This window comes from Bos grunniens, chromosome 15 (genome assembly GCF_055505025.1).
Source record: "Bos grunniens cultivar Pamir isolate PY7600 chromosome 15, Bosgru_T2T1.0, whole genome shotgun sequence".
Lineage (NCBI taxonomy): Eukaryota > Metazoa > Chordata > Mammalia > Artiodactyla > Bovidae > Bos > Bos grunniens.
The window spans coordinates 2,717,288-2,738,426 of record NC_141179.1 but is presented as its reverse complement, the minus strand read 5'-3'; the positions used below and the strand labels follow the sequence as shown (position 1 = coordinate 2,738,426).

Sequence of the window (21,139 nt, the reverse complement as noted above, 5' to 3'; positions counted from 1 at the left end):
ACAAGATGACACCACTCTTATGGCAGAAAGTGAAGAGGAACTAAAGAGTCTCTTGATGAAGAGACACTTGTTTCTTGGAAGAAAATCTATTACAAACCTGGATAGTGCATTAAAAGTCAGAAACATTACTTTGCTCACAAAGTTTTTAATAGTTCAAGCTACAGTTTTCCCAGTAGTTATGTACAGATGTGAAAGTTGAACCATAAAGAAGGCTGAGCACTGAAGAACTGATGACTTAGAACTGTTGGGGAAGACTCTTGAGAGTCCCTTGGACTGCAAGGAGATCAAATCTTAGTCAATTCTAAAGGAAATAAACTCTGAATATTCACTAGAAAGACTGATGCTAATGCTAAAGCTCCAGTACTTTGGCCACCTGATGTGAAGAGCTGACTCCTTAGAAAAAAATCTGATGCTGGGAAAGATTGAAGGCAGGAGTAGAAGGGGACGACAGGGGACCACATGGTTGGATTGCATTACTGACTCAATGGACATGAATTTGAATGAACTCCAGGAGATGTGGAGGACAGGGAAGCCTCGTGTGCTGCAGTCCATGGGGTTGCAATTGGTCAGACATGACTGAGTGACTGAATAATAACAAACTGGTTATAAGTAAAAACACTATGGTTTGAATTTATTTGCAAAGTTTGCAGTCTTTCCCCTATATCAATGTCAGTTCTATCTTAGTCTTACTTAGATGAACATAGACTGTGGTCCCTTAGTTGGGCTTTAATTTTTGTGAAACATGCATGTATCTCTTGGAGAACATCATCTAAAGAAAATCAGTAGCACTTTTATTTTAATTGTTACTCTCCTCTGATTTAATTAAATTTCTTAGTCTCTATCCCCAATTTCAAGACACAAATAGAAAAGAACAAAATAAAAATTTCCAGATTTTATTAACTTATCTTATATAATTATTCTTCATAATTTCCTAAATCCCAGATATAGAACATAGATACAAATGTTATCAGGATTGCTATTTTTTTCAAGAGCCTATTACTGCAAGTTTCTTATGTTTCACAAGGAACTATTCCACTATCCAACATTCTAGGCTTCTTAATGAATTTATCAGTTAAATTTGTAACTAAATCTTTCCATAACTAAAAAAGTTCTTAAACTAGCTATATAAACCCAGAAGAAATAGGTCTTTAGCCATATGAGGTTAACTGTAAGAATTTGGAATTCAAACATTCTTGATTTACTGTATATACAAGAAAGGGTATCCTTTAATGCAGGTCTGTATCCATTAAGTTTTAATTTAAAACTCATCCAAGTTTGAAATCAGTCATGTCAAAAGAGGGATCAGAATATGATTTTGCAAGAATCTTGAGAAAAGTTTTTTTGTTTTTGTTTTTCTCTTTATGAATTGGCCTTCTTGTCCTTGTGACAACTGGGAGCATGGGAAAGAAAGGTCAAGACTAGGCTGTGTACATGTTTACCTGAAGTTCTTTTAAATACTTCAGGGAAACTTGGTTCCATTGGGTTTGAGAATTGCTTCCACCTAGAAGCTACACGGTAGCTCAGTTGGTGAAGAATCTGCCTGCAATGCAGGAGACCCCGGTCCTATTCCTGGGTTGGGAAGATCCCCTGGAGAAGGGACAGGCTACCCACTCCAGTATTCTTGGGCTTCCCTGGTGTCTCAGATGGTTAAAGAATCTGCCTACAGTGTGCGTAGACCTAGGTTCTATCCCTGGGTTAGAAAGATACCCTGGAGGAGGGCATGGCAACCCACTCCAGAATTCCTGCCTGGAGAATCCCCATAGAAAGAGGAGCCCTGGTGGATGGCAGTCCATGAGGTCACACACGACTGAGCGGCTAAGCATGCACATGCTCAGAAGCTACACAACTGGCCACAATTCCACTAACCTTCTAGGATAGCACAGTAGTTATTTCTCATATAGAATAAACTCTTGTTTTCAAATGTAAATCAAGAGAACTCTAAAGTTGTGGTAAAAACTGAAACCTACCTTGCAAAAGAGAAAAAAAAGTAACAATTTAGACTAAGTAGCAAATGCAATCTAATTCAAAATAGAAAAGACAAATAAATGCATATAGTTTAAGAAGGACAGCACTGAGGTAATTTAAATGCTCCTCCAATTAATAATCAGACATTTTCAAGTATAATATCATATTTTTGCATATAATACAAAATACAGAGAAAAATTTGCATTTGTCATACTTAAAAATTTCTAGCATAGGATTTGTCACATTATCATGGAGAACTATATATTATTTTATTTTAGTCAAATTTTCCTTAATTTAATTTGGTTTCTTGAGTAAACCTCTTGTTATCTTGTTCACTGCAGGGCATTGAGTACAGCCTCAAGAGTTCATTAATTATTTCTATGACTGATTGCACAGTTCACTTTTTCTCTTTCCTCATATTATATTCCTGACATATCAATGATTCAGAATTTTTTTTCATAAACTGTAGATGTGGAGTCAACAATTTTAAAGTGTGCTAATAGTTTTTCTTCTTCTTCTTCTTCTATTTTAGTCTGTTCCCAGTATTCCAGAGGAGTATTTGCCATTTTTGGACTCTATGATAAGAGGTCAGTACATACCTTGACCTCATTCTGCAGCGCCTTGCATATCTCCCTCATCACACCAAGTTTTCCTACTGAGGGGGAGAGCCAGTTTGTGCTGCAGCTAAGGCCTTCCTTAAGAGGAGCCCTTTTGAGTCTGCTGGATCACTATGAATGGAACTGTTTTGTATTCCTGTATGACACAGACAGGGGTAAGTTGAAATTCCACATCTACGTAAGTAAAACTCTAATTTTCAGTTTAAATTGCTTTGTATCATTTGTGTGATTTAGCAATATATTTTGATCCCTAATATGGCTTAAATGAGCATATGGTCAATATGAATTCTTACTGTTTTTATCTTGATTCTGGGGAAAATTTTCTAATTAAATGAACTTCAAACTTACAAGGTCACTCAAGCAATGTCTGCTCTGTTACTTAGTTGAAATTGTAATATATATATATATATATATATATATATATATATATATATATTTTTTTTTTTTTTTTTTTAATTTCCATGATGATATTTCAGGTGTAGTCATAAAATAACTGTTTTTTTTTTTTTTACCTCAAATGCATATCCTATAATATTTCAGAAGATTTTAAAACAGTATCAGGTTGAGTTAATTCTGTAATCGAAGGGTCATGACAATGAGAATAAAGATTTGGTGGTAAGGCCTCTGCTTGCTGGCAACCTTTCACTTTATCTTTTCCTATAAGTCTATATAGATTAATAAGTGATAAAATATGATCCTTGTATTGGATAAATAAGATAGATAACATCAAATGGGGAACACCTGTGGCAGATTCATGTTGATGTATGGCAAAACCAATACAATATTGTAAAGTAATTAGCCTCCAATTAGAATAAATAAATTTATATTTTAAAAATTATGGCAATACATACAATTTTGTACAATGTTGAAATATTTTGACTTTATTTGGAGATATATCTTAAAGAATTCCAATTCTTGCTCAGTTTTGCTCTTTATTTGGTGACCAAAATCATAGCAATATATTATGTTTCAAAACAAACGTCAGGGAAGCATGGACAAAACATAGGGTTTTGTCCAGTCCTTTTTCCTTAAAGCATAAGATTTATAAGCAAAGAAGAAGTTATAGCAAAAGTTCAACCAGGCAACATTTTAGGAACATGCTTGAGTAAGTCTATCTGTAAAATGAATTTAAAATAAATGTAAAGATAATAAACAAGCAAAATAAGTCATTTTAATATATAATTATCTTCAAATTCCAAATATTCAGAATATTATATTCCGAGATGAAAATTCATTAAATGAATTTATTTCTCATTAAAATTTGCATATTTAATGATATTTAATTTACACACCAATGATAGCCCTTTGCTTAAATTGGCATTCTTGGTAAACTTACCATTTGGAAACAAGCTCAGAAAATTTAATATCATCAGTGTATTTTCTTCAGAATTGTAGCATACCCTAATTCTCACTTGGAAATTTGGGAGCATATCTATATTTCATGATGTCATTTTCCAATAGCTGGCAATTCAAAGCATCCTAGAGGATGAATTACAGACTAAAAAATTACCACTTTGTTCATTTCTAACTTTTAGAATTATCCTTAAGCAAAAGGACACTGAAAATGGAATCATAATGCAAATGAAAACAATTATGAGATACTACTATATATCTATCAGAATGGCCAAAATTCAGAGCACTGACAACATCAAAAGATGATTAGGACATGGAGAAACAGGAACTCCCCTTCATTGTTGGTGGGAACACAAAGTGGTATAGCTATTTTGGAAGACAATTTGACGATTCCTTACAAAATTAAGTTTATTCCTATTATACGATCCAGCAGCCATGATCCTTAATATTTTCATCCAAATCACAGAAAAATCTTCACACAGATGTTTATAACAGTTTTATTCATATTAGCCACAACTTAGAAGCAACCAAGATGCCCTTCAGTAGGGGAAGAGAAGATTAAACTGTGGTTGCTGTTCAGTCATTAAGTCATGTTGGACTTTGAGACCCCATGGACTGCAGCATGCCAGGCTTCCCTGTCCTCCACTATCTCCCAGAGTGCTCAAATTCATGTGCATTGAGTCAGTGATGCCATCCAACCATCTGATCCTCTGTCACCCCCTCTCCTCCTGCCCTTAATCTTTTCCAGCATCAGAGTCTTTTCCAACGAGTCAGCTCTTTGCATCAGGTGGCCAAAGTACTAGAGCTTCAGCTTCAGTATCAGTTCTTCCAATGAATATTCAAGGTTGATTTCCTTTAGGATTGACTGGTTTGATCTCCTTGCTGTCCAAGGAATTCTCAAGAGTCTTCTCCAGCATCTCAGTTTGAAAGGATCAATTCTTCAGCATTCAGTTGTCTTTACGGTCCAACTTTTCACATCTGTACATGACTACTGGAAAAACCATAGCTTTGACTTATATGGACCTTTGTCCAAAAAGTGATGTATCTAATTTTTAATATGCTGTTTAGGTTTGACATAGCTTTTCCTCCAAAAAGCAAGTGTCTTTTAACTTTTTGGCTACACGTCACCATCCACAGTGATTTTGGAGTCCAAGAAACTAAAATCTGTCACTGTTTCCACCTTTTCCCCATTTATTTGCCATGAAGTGATGGAACTGGATGCCATGATCTTGCTTTTTGAATATTGAGCTTTAAGAAGGTTTTTTCACTCTGCTCTTTCACACTCATCAAGAGGCTCTTTAATTCTTCTTCACTTTCTGCTATTGGAGTGGTGTCATCTGCATACCTCACGTTGCTGATATTTTTCCCAGCATTCTTGATTCCAGCTTGTCATTCATTCAGCCTGGCATTTCACATGATATACTCTGCATATAAGTTAAGTAAGCAGGGTGACCCTATACAGCCTTGTCATACTCCTTTCCCAATTTTGAAACAGCTTGTTGTTCTATGTCTGGTTCTAACTCTTGCTCCTTGACCTGCAAACAGGTTTCTCAGGAGACAGGTAAGGTCGCCTGATATTCCCATCTCTTAAAGAATTGTCCACAGTTTGTTTTGATCCACACAGTCGAAGGCTTCTACATAGTCAATGAAGCAGATGTTTTTCTAGAATTTCCTTGCTTTTTCTAAGATCTGACGGATGTTGGCAATTCGATTTTAGGTGTTTAAAAGCTGAATCATGATGTTAAGAAATATATACTAGAATATGGATGAGATGGCTCTTTCTGTGGTTTGTTATGACACAGCTCAGTTTGCCACTATGGGCAGAGTTGCTCTGTGAAATACCATAAGGAACTGTCTTGCTTCTTTCTTTGCCTTGTGCAAACTAGTCTCTGGCAAGTAGAGAGTTCTAGGCATTCATGCATCAACCTCCCCTCCCAATAAGGATTAAAACGGTACTGAAAGTGAAAGTGTTAGTGATTCAGACCTGTCCAACTCTTTACGACCCCCTGAACTGTAACACACCGGGCTTCTCTGTTGATGGAATTCTCCAAACAAGAATACTGGAGTGGGTAGCCATTCCTTTTTCCAGGGGACCTTCCCCATCCAGGGATGAAACTCACATCTTGTATGTCTGATTTGGGTTGTTCTATTGTGGAAACCAACGTGACTTCTCAGTCACTCAGTCCTGTCTGACTCTTTGTGACCCCATGGACTGTAGTGTACTAGGCTACATGGGATTTTTCCCAGCAGGATTTTTGGAATGGATTGCTATTTCCTTTTACAGGGGATCTTTCCAACCCAGGAATTGAACTTACATCTCCCGTGTCTCCTGCACTGGCCGGTGGATTCTTTACCACTGAGCCATCTGGGAACACAACATTGTAAATCAATTATCCTTCAGTTCAGTTCAGTTCAGTCACTCAGTCATGTCCGACTCTTTGTGATCCCATGAATCGCAGCACACCAGGCCTCCCTGTCTATCACCATCTCCCAGAGTTCACTCAAACTCACATCCATCCAGTCGGTGATGCCATCCAGCCATCTCATCCTCTGTCGTCCCCTTCTCCTCCTGCCCCCAATCCCTCCCAGCATCAGAGTCTTTCCAATGAGTCAACTCTTCACATGAGGTGGCCAAAGTACTGGAGTTTCAGCTTTAGCATCATTCTTTTCAAAGTACACCCAGGGCTGATCTCCTTCAGAATGGACTGGTTGGATCTCCTTGCAGTCCAAGGGACTCTCAAGAGTCTTCTCCAACACCACAGTTCAAAGGCATCAATTCTTCAGCACCCAGCTTTCTTCACAGTCCAACTCTCACATCCATACATGACCGCTGGAAAAACCATAGCCTTGACTAGACGGAACTTGATGGCAAAGTAATGTCTCTGCTTTTGAATATGCTATCTAGGTTAGTCATAACTTTTCTTCCAAGGAGTAAGTGTCTTTTAATTTCATGGCTGCAGTCATCATCTGCAGTGATTTTGGAGCCCAAGAAAATAAAGTCTGACACTGTTTCCACTGTTTCCCCATCTATTTCCCATGAAGTGATGGGACCAGGTGCCATGATCTTAGTTTTCTGAATGTTCAGCTTTTAGCCAACTTTTTCACTCTCTTCTTTCACCTTCATCAAGAGGCTTTTGAGTTCCTCTTCACTTTCTGCCAGAAGGGTGGTGTCATCTGCATATCTGAGTTTATTGATATTTCTCCCAGCAATCTTAGTTCCAGCTTCTTCTTCTTCCAACCCAGCATTTGTCATGATGTACTCTGCATAGAAGTTAAATAAGCAGAGTGACAATATACAGCCTTGACATACTCCTTTTCCTATTTGGAACCAGTCTGTTGTTCCATGTCCAGTTCTAACTGTTGCTTCCTGACCTGCATATAGGTTTCTCAAGAGGCAGGTCAGGTGATCTTGTATTCCCATCTCTTTCAGAATTTTTCACAGTTTATTGTGATCCACACAGTAAAGGCTTTGGCATAGTCAATAAAGCAGAAATAGATGCTTTTTTGGAACTCTCTTGCTTTTTTGATGATGCAGAGAATGTTGGCAATTTGATCTCTGGTTCCTCTGCCTTTTCTAAAACCAGCTTGAACATCTGGAAGTTCACAGTTCACGTCCTTCAATTAATAAATAAATAAATATAAAAAATTTTGCTTTGCTTTTGCACCTGTTTATACTTTTTAGGATACTCACTTCGGAATAACAATTCAGATCCTCCAATCTTAAACCACCTCCCATTTTTTTACCATGAGATCACTCTAATGTAAGCAGATAATACTTGGTTATTTAAAGCTTCTTTTTCCTGGTTAAATATCAGCCTTCAAAGGATTAAATTCATCATGGTACAAGCACTATTTCTTCTAATAAGCGTCTTGAAATCATTTACCTACTTATTAGCTTGCTGAACAAAAGGCCTCCTTTTTTTTGTCATCACCCAGTAATTGAACTGGTTTGCTTCTAACCAACTGATGCAAGTCACTGTCTAAAATCTCTAGTTTCTCTCCGGTAACTTACTTTGGGATGAATAGCTAGTCATTTGAACTGAATTCCATTATAGTAACTGAGTGCTTCCAAGGTGGTTCGAATGGTAAAGAGTCTGCCTGCCAATGCAGAAGCTGCAGGAGACATGGGTTTGATCCCTGGGTCTGGAAGATCCTCTGGAAGAGGAAATAGCTTCACACTCCAGTATTCTTGCTTAGATAACCCCATGAACAGAGGAGCCTGTCAGGGTACAGTTATGGGATACAGAGCTGGACATGACTGAGTGACTGAGCACACACACACACACACACACACATAGTAACTCAACCTAACTTCCAAGTATACACCTTTGTTCTACGTGGTAATTACATGAATAAAAAATAACATGTTTCTTATGTTCAGTTGGTTCACACTGCCATGATATTAACATTTTTATCAATATTCTAAGTCTTACTCAAGCACTTGTAAAGGACAAGAATAATTTTCTCCACTTTGAAATTATTATACTCATTTTATGATTTTAGGATCACAAGCCCAGCTTAACTCCTCTTAGATACAGTGTTGAAAATTATGCCTCATTATCACCAACTGAAGTATGAACCTCAGTTATGAAAGTGTGATTAACTTCTATCATAAACATAGTTGGCTAAGAGTCATCTATATTTTTACATCATTAAGAAAGGAACGTTCACACATCAATATTAGAGACCAGAATTGAAAAAAATAATAATAATGCACAAAACCAAATTAAAGAAATAAGGTAGCATGGTATACTTTAGTACTTTTATCTAATCCTCTACTGTCATTATGAACTACTCATCAAAACATTTCATCTATTAAAAGTAACTGCCTTAATATGATCCTGAATTTTCTCTATGAACTTGAGTGAAATGTAACTTTCTTTATTTCTTTTTAATTTATTTATTTTAATTGGAGGCTAATTTACTTTACAACATTATAGTGGTTTTGCCATACATTGACATGAATCAGCCATGGGTGTACATGTGTTCCTCATGCTGAACCACATTCCCACCTCCCTCCCCATCCCATAACTTTCTGATGCCTCATAAATTCTTATTTTGCAATAATTTATTTCATTGATCCACTGAGTTATTTCTTAAGTTGTCATCACTTATTCTATTCTTTCCTTTGAAATGGTGTGGGAAAGAATTAAGATAATAGATGGTGTAAGTGATCTCTTTACCAGTTGATGACTACTTGCTTCTGTTCATTTGACTGACTCTCAAAGAAGGAAAAAAAAAAAAACTGTTCATTTATTTATGGGTTCAATGTATCTATTTATCCATTTAGCATTCAATAAACCTTTCTTGTTCAGATTTCATCAGGTAATTTGATAAGTATTAACAATGCAACAATGAACAAGACACTGCTGAAAATATACTCTTGCTATGACTTCATTAGGAAATAGTACACAGCATTCTACTTGACAACTAGAAACTTGCCTTAGATTCATAGCTTAGTGTTTTTACAATTTTAAATTGGAACACAATTACTTTCCATAAAAAATCATTGCCTTTTAAGGAAAAAACACTATGAAACATCATTTAAACACAAACTTTGATAAGATTTTTGTGTTAATAAATATGACATTATTAAGTTCTTTAAATTATGGCTTATGTACCTACCTGAGAAACTGAATTTTACATTTTATCTTTAATTGATTAATTTAAATGGTTAATTTGCCTAAAAGCTACCATATTGGAAAAAACAGCATATCTAACCAATGAGCTCATTTATAATAATTTATTTCACTTTGAGTGAAATTTCCAAATCTCTTTTTGATTCATATTTTACTGTGTAAGAAAAGAACTTAGAGAACATCCTGTGCATAATCTTTTTATAGTAATTTTCACACTGCAATGTGTATACATTTACATATCTTTTCTTCCTTTAGAAATGAAAGTTCTCCAGTTGTTGTTAAACCTTTTTATATCTATACCTTTCATGTTTAGCATAGTAATCCCTGTTAGGCATACTATAAATATTGAATACATGAATTAATCAAGTGAAGTCATTGGCAATAAGTATCAAATAATTTTAGAACTCTAAAAACTAATCATGTAACTCATTTTTTATTAAAGGGTTTCCTATGTGGCTCAGCAGTAAAGAATCCACCGTCAAGTCAGGTGACCAAGGTTGAATCCCTGGGTCAGAAAGATCCCCTAGAGAAGGAAGTGGCAACCCACTCCAGTATTGTTGCCTAGAGAATCCCATGGACAAAGGAGTCTAGTGGGCTTCTGTTCATGGGATCAGGTACCATATTTTAATGGACCAGATAGTTCATAGAATAGTCAAAATGAAAAATCCTCTTGTAGGAATGGTACTTGAATTGAATGAAATTTTATTATCATGAAGAAACATCAAGAAGGCTGAAAAATAATGTTCTTAATTTACATATATTAAATATTTTTAAAAATTTTGAATAGCATTTTCAGTAATATAAAATCTTGAATTTTTTTTGAATTTCCTTGAGTGAAAAAGACACATTAATTTAAATATTTACAAAATAAGTAATGGTTAATCTTCAATAAACCTTTTCAAAATAAATATTTTTACCTGTGTCTGTTGCCCAAAATTTTAAGTATTTATGATGTGTTTAAGGCTATTTCTAACACCACTGATAATGAGGTGAATTTATGATCAATGGAAAAAAGAAGAAACATAAACCTCACATTTTTTTTTCAATTCCAATGAACACTGTTCATATTCTTCATAAGCATTCTGATGGCCAGCAACTTTGATCTCATGTCTAACCTAAGCAATGGCTGACACGGACCTTATTTTATTTAATCTTGGTTCACTTTAAAGTTTCATGCTCAGTGTTTTACCTACATCAGTACTTTCCAGGCTATTGGTGTTGTTTCACAGGTTACTAAACATCTTTTATCTGGTATCTTAATAAATATTATAGCTTTAGGTAAATTATGTGTAGGAGAGATATATGTGACAAAGAATGTAGGATAAAACTTTACTTTGTTAGTTTTGGCTTGTTTCCTTTTGTCTTTCATCTCCCCCCACCCCCACCCCCTCCCCCCCGCCCAGGGGTGAGCTTTTCTTTTGTTACAAAAATATTTTCTACACATTGCATAATCTATGTAATGAGAAGCTTAAAAAACAACACTGTGGATGGCATAATATGCACATGCTGATTATCCTATACTGAAGCCAGTGCAAGTGATGAGGGGGTGGGAAAAAAAAAAAAAAATATATATATATATATATATATGTGTGTGTGTGTGTGTGTGTGTGTGTTTACCTAAGGAGGGGAGGCATCTTGCTATTTTATTTCTGCTTTTTGGGTTTCACCACATACATACCATTTACTTTTAAACTGCCTTAAATCCATTTGCAGCAAAGTTGAGGTCTAAGTAATAGAAAAAGGAGTAAATGAAAAAGCATGAGATACCTTTCAGTATCCCTTTTACTCACTCCAAATTAAACCTGCATAAATCACTCCGGAAAACTCTCCTGTCTTTCTTTTGGGTTCAGCTCCAATTTTCTTCTCTATTTTTTTTTCCACATTGTTTCATTTTATTGTTCTTTCCCTCTTTCTCTGCCTTCCCTCAGAACATAGAGAGGATGAATGATTTCATCCACTAGGCAACATGAATGATTTCAATCACACTAAGAACCTTAATCTTTCTCTCATCCATTACCAATTATGGACTCCTACAATCCCCTTAAACTCAAATTTACAATAATGTAGAGGATACTCTTGCCTGGAAAATCCCATGGACGGAGGAGCCTGGTAGGCTCCAGTCCATGGGGTCACTAAGAGTCGGGCACGACTGAGTGACTTCACTTTCACTTTTCACTTTCATGCATTGGAGAAGGAAATGGCAACCCACTCCAGTGTTCTTGCCTGGAGAATCCCAGGGACAGAGGAGCCTAGTGGGCTGCCATCTTTGGGGTCACACAGAGTCGGACACGACTGAAGTGACTTAGCAGCAGCAGCAGCAGAGGGATAACAGAGCAGATAACTCTAAGGAATATAGTCTAATGACTTCAAGTTACACAAAAGTAATATTACTGATATCTACTCCTTCTTTGAAATCTTTTTCAAATAAGAGTGAGATGGGGAAAAATCAAGGGTAATTATGCAGTTGTACAGCCTGTCAATTGGACTTGGAGTGCTTAGTGTCTACAGTACTGATTATAACCACCATTTTTTTTCTTCATCCCTCACCCATCTCCAATTGTTAATTACCACACATACTGATACTCTGCTAACATACATCTACTATTAAGTGTGGCACTTAAAATGCTTCAGGACCATTTTTCTTATTAAAAACAAAATTAAAAATACAATAGCAAGACAGAGTTAATTGACATACAAAGTTAGGAGAAGTAAGAATCTTACAAGTTATAATTGGATATTTTTATGACCCCATAGACTGTAGCCCAACAGGCTCCTCTGTCCATGGGATTATCCAGCAAGAATACTGGAGTGGTTGCCATTTCCTCCACCAGAGGCCTTCCTGATCCAGGGTTCAAACCCACATCTCCATCAGCTCCTGTACTGGTGGGTGGATTCTTTACCACTGAGCCACCTGGGAAGCCCTATTATCCAAGAAAGGATAAATAATTTATCTTTAATTCTTTACAGCATTAAGCCATATTTTCAACTTATTTTCTAGTCCTGGAAAAAAAAAAAAAAATCTTTGTCTAAAGTGCTTACCAGGATGAAAATTAATTCCATTTTGTAAACCTCCCATGACAACTTTCAGGCAACTATCCTTTTATAGTTAATACATTAAGATTTAGACTATATTATATAGCTCATCCAAACTTGCTTACTGACTTTTATTACATTTATGGTCAGACTAACATGCCAAATATTTAGTTGTTTTAAATTGCCAAGTATGAGGAAAACCCATTCTGACAAGAGAGAAACAACACAACTATTTCTTTCAAAAATGTATTCCTGCCCTCCTGCTGGATCCAGGTCAATGGAAGAGCAAAGGAAAATGTGGATGTAACAATGGAGCTTCCTACGGAGATTCTAACTTGTAACTGATGGAGAAATAGCATAGTAGTCCCCTCTTATCCATGGAGAACATGTTTCACCCCTAGTGGATGCTTGAAACCATGGATAGTGCCGAATGTTTCATATGTTGTTTTTCCAGTGATAAACTTTAATTTATAAATTAGGCACAGGAAAGACTAATAACAATAACTAAAAATAGAAAGTTATAAAAATGTACTGTAATAAAACTTATATGAATGCAGTCTCTCACTCTAAAAGTATCTTATTGTAAAAATGTAATGTCTTTTCTATCTTAACTGAACACTTATCACGGAATGTGCCCATACTTTTACAGTTTGTACAACAGAAAAACTAGTACAAATTTCTATTTTCTTCTTCATACTTTCATGGATAGAACATTTGTTCCAACCATGAACCTTAGCAATTTCATCAGACTTTTTTTTTTCTTTTCTTATTAAGAATTTTCACTTTTATACTTAAAGGAAACACTTTATGGCTTCTCTTTTGTATATCCAGATTTGCCATAATCACTGATCTTATGCTTTGAGACCAAACTTAAGTAAAATAACGGTGACTTGAACACAAGTACTGCAATACCTTGACAGCTGATCTGATAACCAAGCCAGCTACTAAATGAATAAGGTGCAGGATAGCTGGACAAAGGGAAGATTCACATCTCAGGCAGAATGAATCAGGAACAGTAGGAGATTTCATCACACTTCTCAGAAGGGCACACAATTTAAAACTTATAAATTGCTTATTTCTACATATTTTCATTTAGTATTTTTGGGCCATGGTTTACTAAATGTTGCTGAAACCATGGAGAGTAAAGCCTAGGATAACATAAACTAGTGTGATCAGAAAGAGGCAAGGCATTCCTTGCTCCCTGCATAGCCTCTCCTTTGGTTGTTACTGCAAAGTGTATTGGGACTTCTCAGGTGGCGCTAGTGGTAAAGAACCTGCCTGCCACTGCAGGAGACTTAAAAGATGAGGGTTTGATCCCTGGGTGAGGAAGATCCCCTGGAGGAGGGCATAGAAACCCACTCCAGTATTCCTGCCTGGAGAATTCCATGGACAGAGAAGCCTAGTGGGCTACAGTCCATGGGGTCACAAAGAATTGGACATGACTGAAGTGACTTAGCATACAAGCATGCAATGTTTATTCCCTGTCCCTGTTAACCCAGAGTCTATAGGCTGTTACCACTGTGGGCTAGAAAGGGAAGAAATGTACTAAGGGGTGCTGCTGCTGCTAAGTTGCTTCAGTCTTGTCCAACTCTGTGCAACCCCATAGACAGAAGCCCACTAGGCTCCTCTGTCCCTGAGATTCTCCAGGCGAAAATACTGGAGTGGGTTGCCATTTCCTTCTCCAGTGCATGAGAGTGAAAAATAAAAGTGAAGTTGCTCAGTCATGCCTGACTCTTAGTGACCCCATGGACTGCAGCCTACCAGGCTACTTCTTCCATGGGATTTTCCAGGCAAGAGTACTGGAGTGTGTTGCCATTGCCTTCTCTGACTAAGGGGTGAGTGGATAGAATTAAGGAATATTGGTGTGTATTTTTATAAAGACGGTTTGTGTCTAATCCCTTTTCACTGTGAGAGAAGTCAAAAGAGCTGCACATCTATCTGTCATGTCCCACTTTCCCTGGCTATAAAATGAAAATTTGAGGACAAATACTGCTGCTGCTGCTGCTGCTGCTGCTAAGTCGCTTCAGTCGTGTCCGACTCTGTGCGACCCCATAGACGGCAGCCCACCAGGCTCCCCCGTCCCTGGGATTCTCCAGGCAAGAATACTGGAGTGGGTTGCCATTTCCTTCTCCAATGCATGAAAGTGAAAAGTGAAAGTGAAGTCGCTCAGTCGTGTCTGACTCTTAGCGACCCCATGGACTGTAGCCCACCAGGCTCCTCCATCCATGGGATTTTCCAGGCAGGAGTACTGGAGTGGGGTGCCGTTGCCTTCTCCGACAGTCCTCATCAAAGTGAAAGTGAAAGTGAAGTCACTCAGTCGTGTCTGACTCTTTGTGACCCATGGACTGTAGCCCACAAAGCTCATCCGTCCATGGGATTCTCTGGGCAAGAACACTGGAGTGGGTTGCCATTTTCTTCTCCAGCAGATCTTCCCAACCCAGGGATTGAACCCAGGTCTCCCACATTGCAGGCAGACGCTTTAACTTCTGCGCCACCAGGGAAGCCCTTAAATACAAGAATACAGTCTCTCAGAAAACCTCCTATAGAGACACAGAACTTCAGATCCAAGTACTAACATCAAAGATTTCAAGGGAGGAAAGGAAACCAGGTTGAAAGAAGAAGGGGGAGGAAGCGGGAGAGGGGGACGAAAGGGGTGGCCTCACAGACGTCTCCTGCCACCTACAGATACCCAGGCGTTAAGGGGCTTTTCCCTGGGCTTCCAGAGAAGGGAGGACTGGAACTCGGCCCTACCGGAAATCAGCAGACCAGATTAGAACCGGAATTTGAGTTCTCTGCCAAGAGGAGGTGATCAGTCTCCAATCCTCAGCTCAGGCTGAGGGCCCTTCAACCAGATTCCTGCATCCAGGATTGGGGGACTAGAAAAACGGGGAAGGATAGGAAGGGTTAAGGAGAGGAAAGAGAGAGGGAAAGGGAGGGAGATCAATAAAGTCTCTTGTTCCTTACCCAGTTGGAGCACTCTGGCCAGTTGTCCACATCAGGAGAAGACCAGGGACAAAAGGGTCCCAGTTGTGGCCGCTGGGTCTGGTCGATTGGCAAGCAAATACTGGGAGTTAAATGTTGAAAGAATGCTGAAAGAGACACATGTACCCCAATGTTCATCACAGCACTGTTTATAATAGCCAGGACATGGAAGCAACCAAGATGTCTATCAGCAGATGAGTGGATAAGAAAGCTGTGGTACATATACACAATGGAGTATTACTCAGCCATTAAAAAGAATACTTTTGAATCAGTTCTAATGAGGTGGATGAAACTGGAGCCTGTTATGCAGAGTGAAGTAAGCCAGAAAGAAAAACACCCGTACAGTATACTAATGCATATATATGGAATTTAGAAAGATGGTAACGATAACCCTGTATGAGAGACAGCAAAAGAGACACAGATGTATAGAACAGTCTTTTGGACTCTGTTGGAGAGGGAGAGGGTGGGATGATTTGGGAGAATGGTATTGAAACATGTATACTATCATATATGAAATGAATTGCCAGTCCAAGTTCGATGCATGATACTGGATGCTTGGGGCTGGTGCACTGGGATGACACAGAGGGATGGTACAGGGAGGGAGGAGGGAGGAGGGCTCAGGATGGGGAACACGTGTATACCTGTGGCAGGTTCATGTTGATATATCGCAAAACCAATACAATATTGTAATATAATTAGCCTACAATTAAAATAAATCCATTTATATTAAAAAAATAAAGAAGAATGCTGAAATCTGACAAAGAGAATGAATCAGAATAGGACTGCCAAACAAGGCAGAGATTAGCAAAGAACTATGATATGAAGCTAAAACAAGGGAAGTCAAAGAAGAAAGCAGAGCTAGGAGCAGCAAAATAAGTAATGGGTTGGCAGAATGAAGGAATTCTAGGGTGAAATATAGATGCCTACCGTTGCTTTTGTGGTGCCAAAAGCCTTTTGAACATTCATTTGAAAGGTTAAAGATACCTGAGTGGAAGGGCAGAGAAAATAAGTATGCACTTTTCATGAATATTTGAGCTGAATTTGAATATTAAATTATTAATAAATTAACAATAATTTAGTTGTCACTTAGTAGGCACTAGACTCACATTGCTGAGTGACTGACAGATCACTTGTCTGGACGTTCTTTCTTTGTCACTTATTCCCACTGTGTGCTCAGTCTCTAAATAAGAAAATAAGAACATAACTGGGTAGGGGAGAGACCATGGGGGCAGAGTTGAAGGACACAGAACTCGTCTCCCTCAAAGGACACATCAAAAATATACCCACCTATGGAACAGTTCTCACTGCAAACTCACTGCCAGTGAGGACCTGCAGAAAGAGTGTACAAACCGATTGTGAGAAAGATCCACACAGAATCAGGTAGGAGTGGAAGAGAAGCAGTCAGGTTGGGACTGTACCCTCAAGAAGGGACACAGAATAGGAGTCTGGCGGGCTGGTTGGAGGGCCAGTGGCAGTGAAGGAAGGCTGTGAGAAGCCTAGACTCCACTCCTGAGGAACACACACACACACTCCTGAAGCAGGGCAGATTGAATCTGTATGGGGTCACTTGCCAGTTTCCCAGGACAACCCTGCACAGACCCTACCCTAAACTGAGTGACTGCCTCAATCCCAGTTGCCTCAGGACACAGCTCCATGCTGGGGTGAAGGCTGCTGCAGCTGGGGGTAGCTCAGCTGTGAGGGACAAAGGCAGCTAGGATCTGAGCTGCGTCTGAGCGGAGCAAGGGCAGCTGTGATGGTGCTTACACAGGCAGTGTATCAGAGCCACCTTGGGGTCCCAGCTATGGTGGGACTGCCACAGCCCATGCCCAGACCCATGTGGGCCTCCCACACCAGCCCTTCTACCCAAGCACTGTTCCCCTCAAGAGTGAGAGAACAAGTGCTAGGGGGTGGCAGAGCACACTCAAAAGGAATGCAGCCAGCTCAGATTTAACCATCAGAACTTATGCTCCAGCAACTTAGGACCCACCTCCAACCCAGATAGGGCAGTGAAGGCCACTGAGCATAGGAGACACCCCAGCTACATCTGACTGTGGTCTAACCACTGCATGTCAAGGCCCACTTCCTTCCAAAGTGATAGCTACCAGCACCTCCTGGGAAAAGGCAAGTCTTTTGTGTTCACATCAGATCCAGCTCTACCAGCAAAGCCATTGGTCACATGCAAACTATACACAGACACTCCCACACAAAGACATCCTCCTTCAAGACTGCAATAGGTAAACACTTCACTTAATTTCACAAAGTAAGAGAAAGTTAAACAGAATCAGAAGACAGGTTTCAACTGAAAGAGGAAAAAAAAGCAATTAAACAAATAATTTGCAAAATAAAGAGCTTAAAGCATTAGAATAAGAATGCTAACTGAATTAAGGAAAAGAGTAGTAATAAAAATGTTAACTGAAATAGGGAAGTTTGGTGAGAATTATAACAAGGAACTAGAAAATATTAAAAAACAAAAACAAAAAAAAACAGTCAGAATTGAATAATGTGATAACTGAAATGAAAAACACATTAGAAGTAATTGTCAGCAGACTAGATGATAGAGAAGAACTCCTCACTGATCTTGAAGACAAACTAATGGTAATCACACAATTAAAACAGCAAAGAGAAAGGCAATTTTTTAAAAATGAGAACAATTTAAGAGGGCTCTAAAACAACATGAATTGTACCAGCATTCACATTACAGGCCCCAGAAGTAGAGAGGGAAGAGAGTCAGAAGTATACAGAAAGCACAGAGGGTTCCAAGCAAGATGAACAAAAAACAGCTCATACCAAGATACAACATAATTAAAATGGCATAATTTAAAGATAGAACTCTAAAAGGCACCTGCTGAGGTCCAGCCCCGGCTGATCCAGGGTATTCGAAGGGGAGACGGTGTCGGCGACCTATTCAAGTGGTAATTAGAGATATAAAGAGTAATAGAATGAGGATAGCTCAGTAGGAAAATTCAGTGGAGAAAAGAGGCTGAGTAGCTTGGTTTACACGGAAAATCAATATAACCCGTGACACCAGGTTAGCTCTGACCACGGAGGCCGAAGGCGCCCTCTCAAATAGCGGAAGGTGCCCCACCTTAGACACCTTCTCGAGTGGGTCTTAGAAGCCCAGGCAAATAAGTGGTCGCAGAGGATATCCACGCTCCAGATGGAGACTTCAGCCAGAATGTGAAAAGTATGACATGGGGAGACCAAGCATTGGTGAGCAAGGCCCATAGCTTTATTTTTAACAGGGGCTTATATACCCTAAGTTACACATAGAGGATAATAGGGGATGCAAAGTCAGCAGACTTTGATCCTTATCAAAAACCAGGGTTTCTTTCCTGCAAATTTATCGTATACAAATGGTTTAGGTGATTTACATCATCTTCTGGCCAGAAGGCCTATTAACATTTTATGACTCTTGACAAGGACTTATCAACAAAGACTTATTTTCTCTAAGAGTAATTATTTTAAGGTTTGGCACCATCTTCCAAAGATAAAATTGCATTCCTATAGGGTGGATGTGTAATGGGTTTACAACAAAGGAAAGAATTTATTACCTTAAGGGTCTAAAGTTACTAACACCAAGGCCACTACTTATTTTTTCTACATACCAACTATATTAATTAATACACATTCAAGGATACAATTCAGGGGATGTGAAAATTGGCAACAAGCATTGGCTCATCAATGAAATCCTTTACTAGTTTATTCTGACAGTTTCTAACTCTCTGAGAGGTTCTAACTATTTGAATATCTTAAGCTTCCCATGCCTCTCGAGGCTGGGAGACTGTAAACAATCGTATGCATAGCTGTAGGAGTCCCGGTAAACTTGTCAGGCGAGTTAGAGAGCCATCTGAGGGGTTTGGATTTAAACACTCCTAATTGCCCAGGAACTTTATTAATTGGAGCTGTAAGTTAACTCTTTGACAGAGAGAGCGAGATGGTGGTGGGGGACAGCCCCCAGTAAAGTCAGAGGTGAGAGCACAAAGCAATAAAGTAAGAAGACTCTGGTTTTTTGGGGGTAGATGCTCGAGAATATCCGGGGGGGACTCCTGAGGCTCGATCCCGCCTTTGTGTATGCCGAGCCTCCTTCCTCATGACCTTTGTCAAGAGTGGAATGTCTCTCGCCGGCTCCCGGCAGGCATCAAGAGGAATAAGCCACATACAAGGCAACTTTCATGGGGCTATTAGCTGATATTTTTGCAGAAAATTTTCAGGCCAGAAGGCAATGTCAGTATATATTCTACATTCTAAGAGGTAAAAACCTGCAACCTAGGATACTTTGGGGCTTCCCTGGTGACTCAGATGGTAAAGAATCCTCCCACAATGCAGGGGACCTGGGTTCCATTCCTTTGTGGGGAAGATCCCCTGGAGAAGGGCATGGCAACTCACTCCAGTATTCTTGCCTGGAGAATCCCCATGGACAAAGGAGCCTGTTGTGCTACCATCCATGGAGTTGCAGAGTCACACACAACTGAGTAACTAACACAGACTGACAGGATACACCATCCAGCAAGACTATCATTTAGAACAGAAAGATTTTCTCTCAAATCAGGAACAAGACAAGAAGGTCCATTCTCACTCCTTCAATTTAACTTAATATTGGAAGTCCTTACCACAATTCTGGTGGCTCTATGGTGGGCTTAATGGAGATCTCTACCAGGATGGCTTATGCCACACCCAGGTCTGGCACCCAGAGCCCCTTCCCCTCCAGCAGGTCAATACTGGCCCGTACCTCCATAGGAGACATTCAAACACTCAAAGGCAGGTCTGGCTCAGTCTCTGTGGGGTCTCCTGGTGCTCAATGTTTTGTGCCAAAACTTATACAGGACTGGGGAAAGAGACTCTTGGAGGGCACACACACACACACACAAAAATCTTGTACACACCAGGAATTAGGAGAAAGGAGCAGTGACCCTACAAGAGACTTACCCAGACTCGCCTGTGAGTGTCCAGAGTCTCCGGAGTAGGTGTGGGTTGGCATGGCCTACTTCAGGGTCAGGGGCACTGAGTGCTTCAGTACCTGCATAGGACCTTTTGAAGGAGGTCCCATTATCTTCATTACCTCCACCAAAGTTTGGTCTCAGGTCAAACAACAGGGAGGGAACACAGACCCACTCATCAAATGAAAATCTGATTTAACATTTTCTGAGCACAGCCCCACCCATCAGAACAAGACCCAGTTTCCCCTAGAGTCAGTCTCTCCCAGCAGGAAGCTTCCATGCACCTCTTATCTTATACTTCAGAGGACAGACAGAATGAAAACCACAATCACAAAAAACTAGTCAAACTGATCACATGGACCACAGCCTTGTCTAACTCAATGAAACTATGAGCCACCCAAGACGGATGGGTCATAGTGGAGAGTTCCGAAAAAATGTGGCCCACTCAAGTGGTAATGGTAAACCACTTCAATATTCTGGCCTTGAGTATCCCATGAGGAATATGAAAAGGCAAAGTGATATGACACTGAAAGATGAATTCCCCAGTTCCGTAGCTGCCCAATATGCTACTAGAGAAGAGTGGAGAAATAACTCCAGAATGAATGAAGAGATG

General features: G+C 39.2%; 1 protein-coding gene across 7 annotated transcripts in view; it reads left to right on the top strand.

The window, feature by feature from the left end:
• GRIA4 (glutamate ionotropic receptor AMPA type subunit 4) overlaps window positions 1–21,139 on the top strand; it is a 689,633-nt gene that overhangs the window by 258,774 nt on the left and 409,720 nt on the right. For all 7 annotated transcript variants that reach the window (XR_015141734.1, XR_015141735.1, XM_086338841.1 and 4 more), the window contains exon 4: window positions 2,498–2,737. Coding sequence is in view for 5 of the 7 variants with exons in the window: in XM_086338841.1 (XP_086194967.1) it covers window positions 2,498–2,737 (240 nt within the window). In the remaining 2 variants the exon portion in view is untranslated. The remainder of the gene's footprint in view (window positions 1–2,497; window positions 2,738–21,139) is intronic.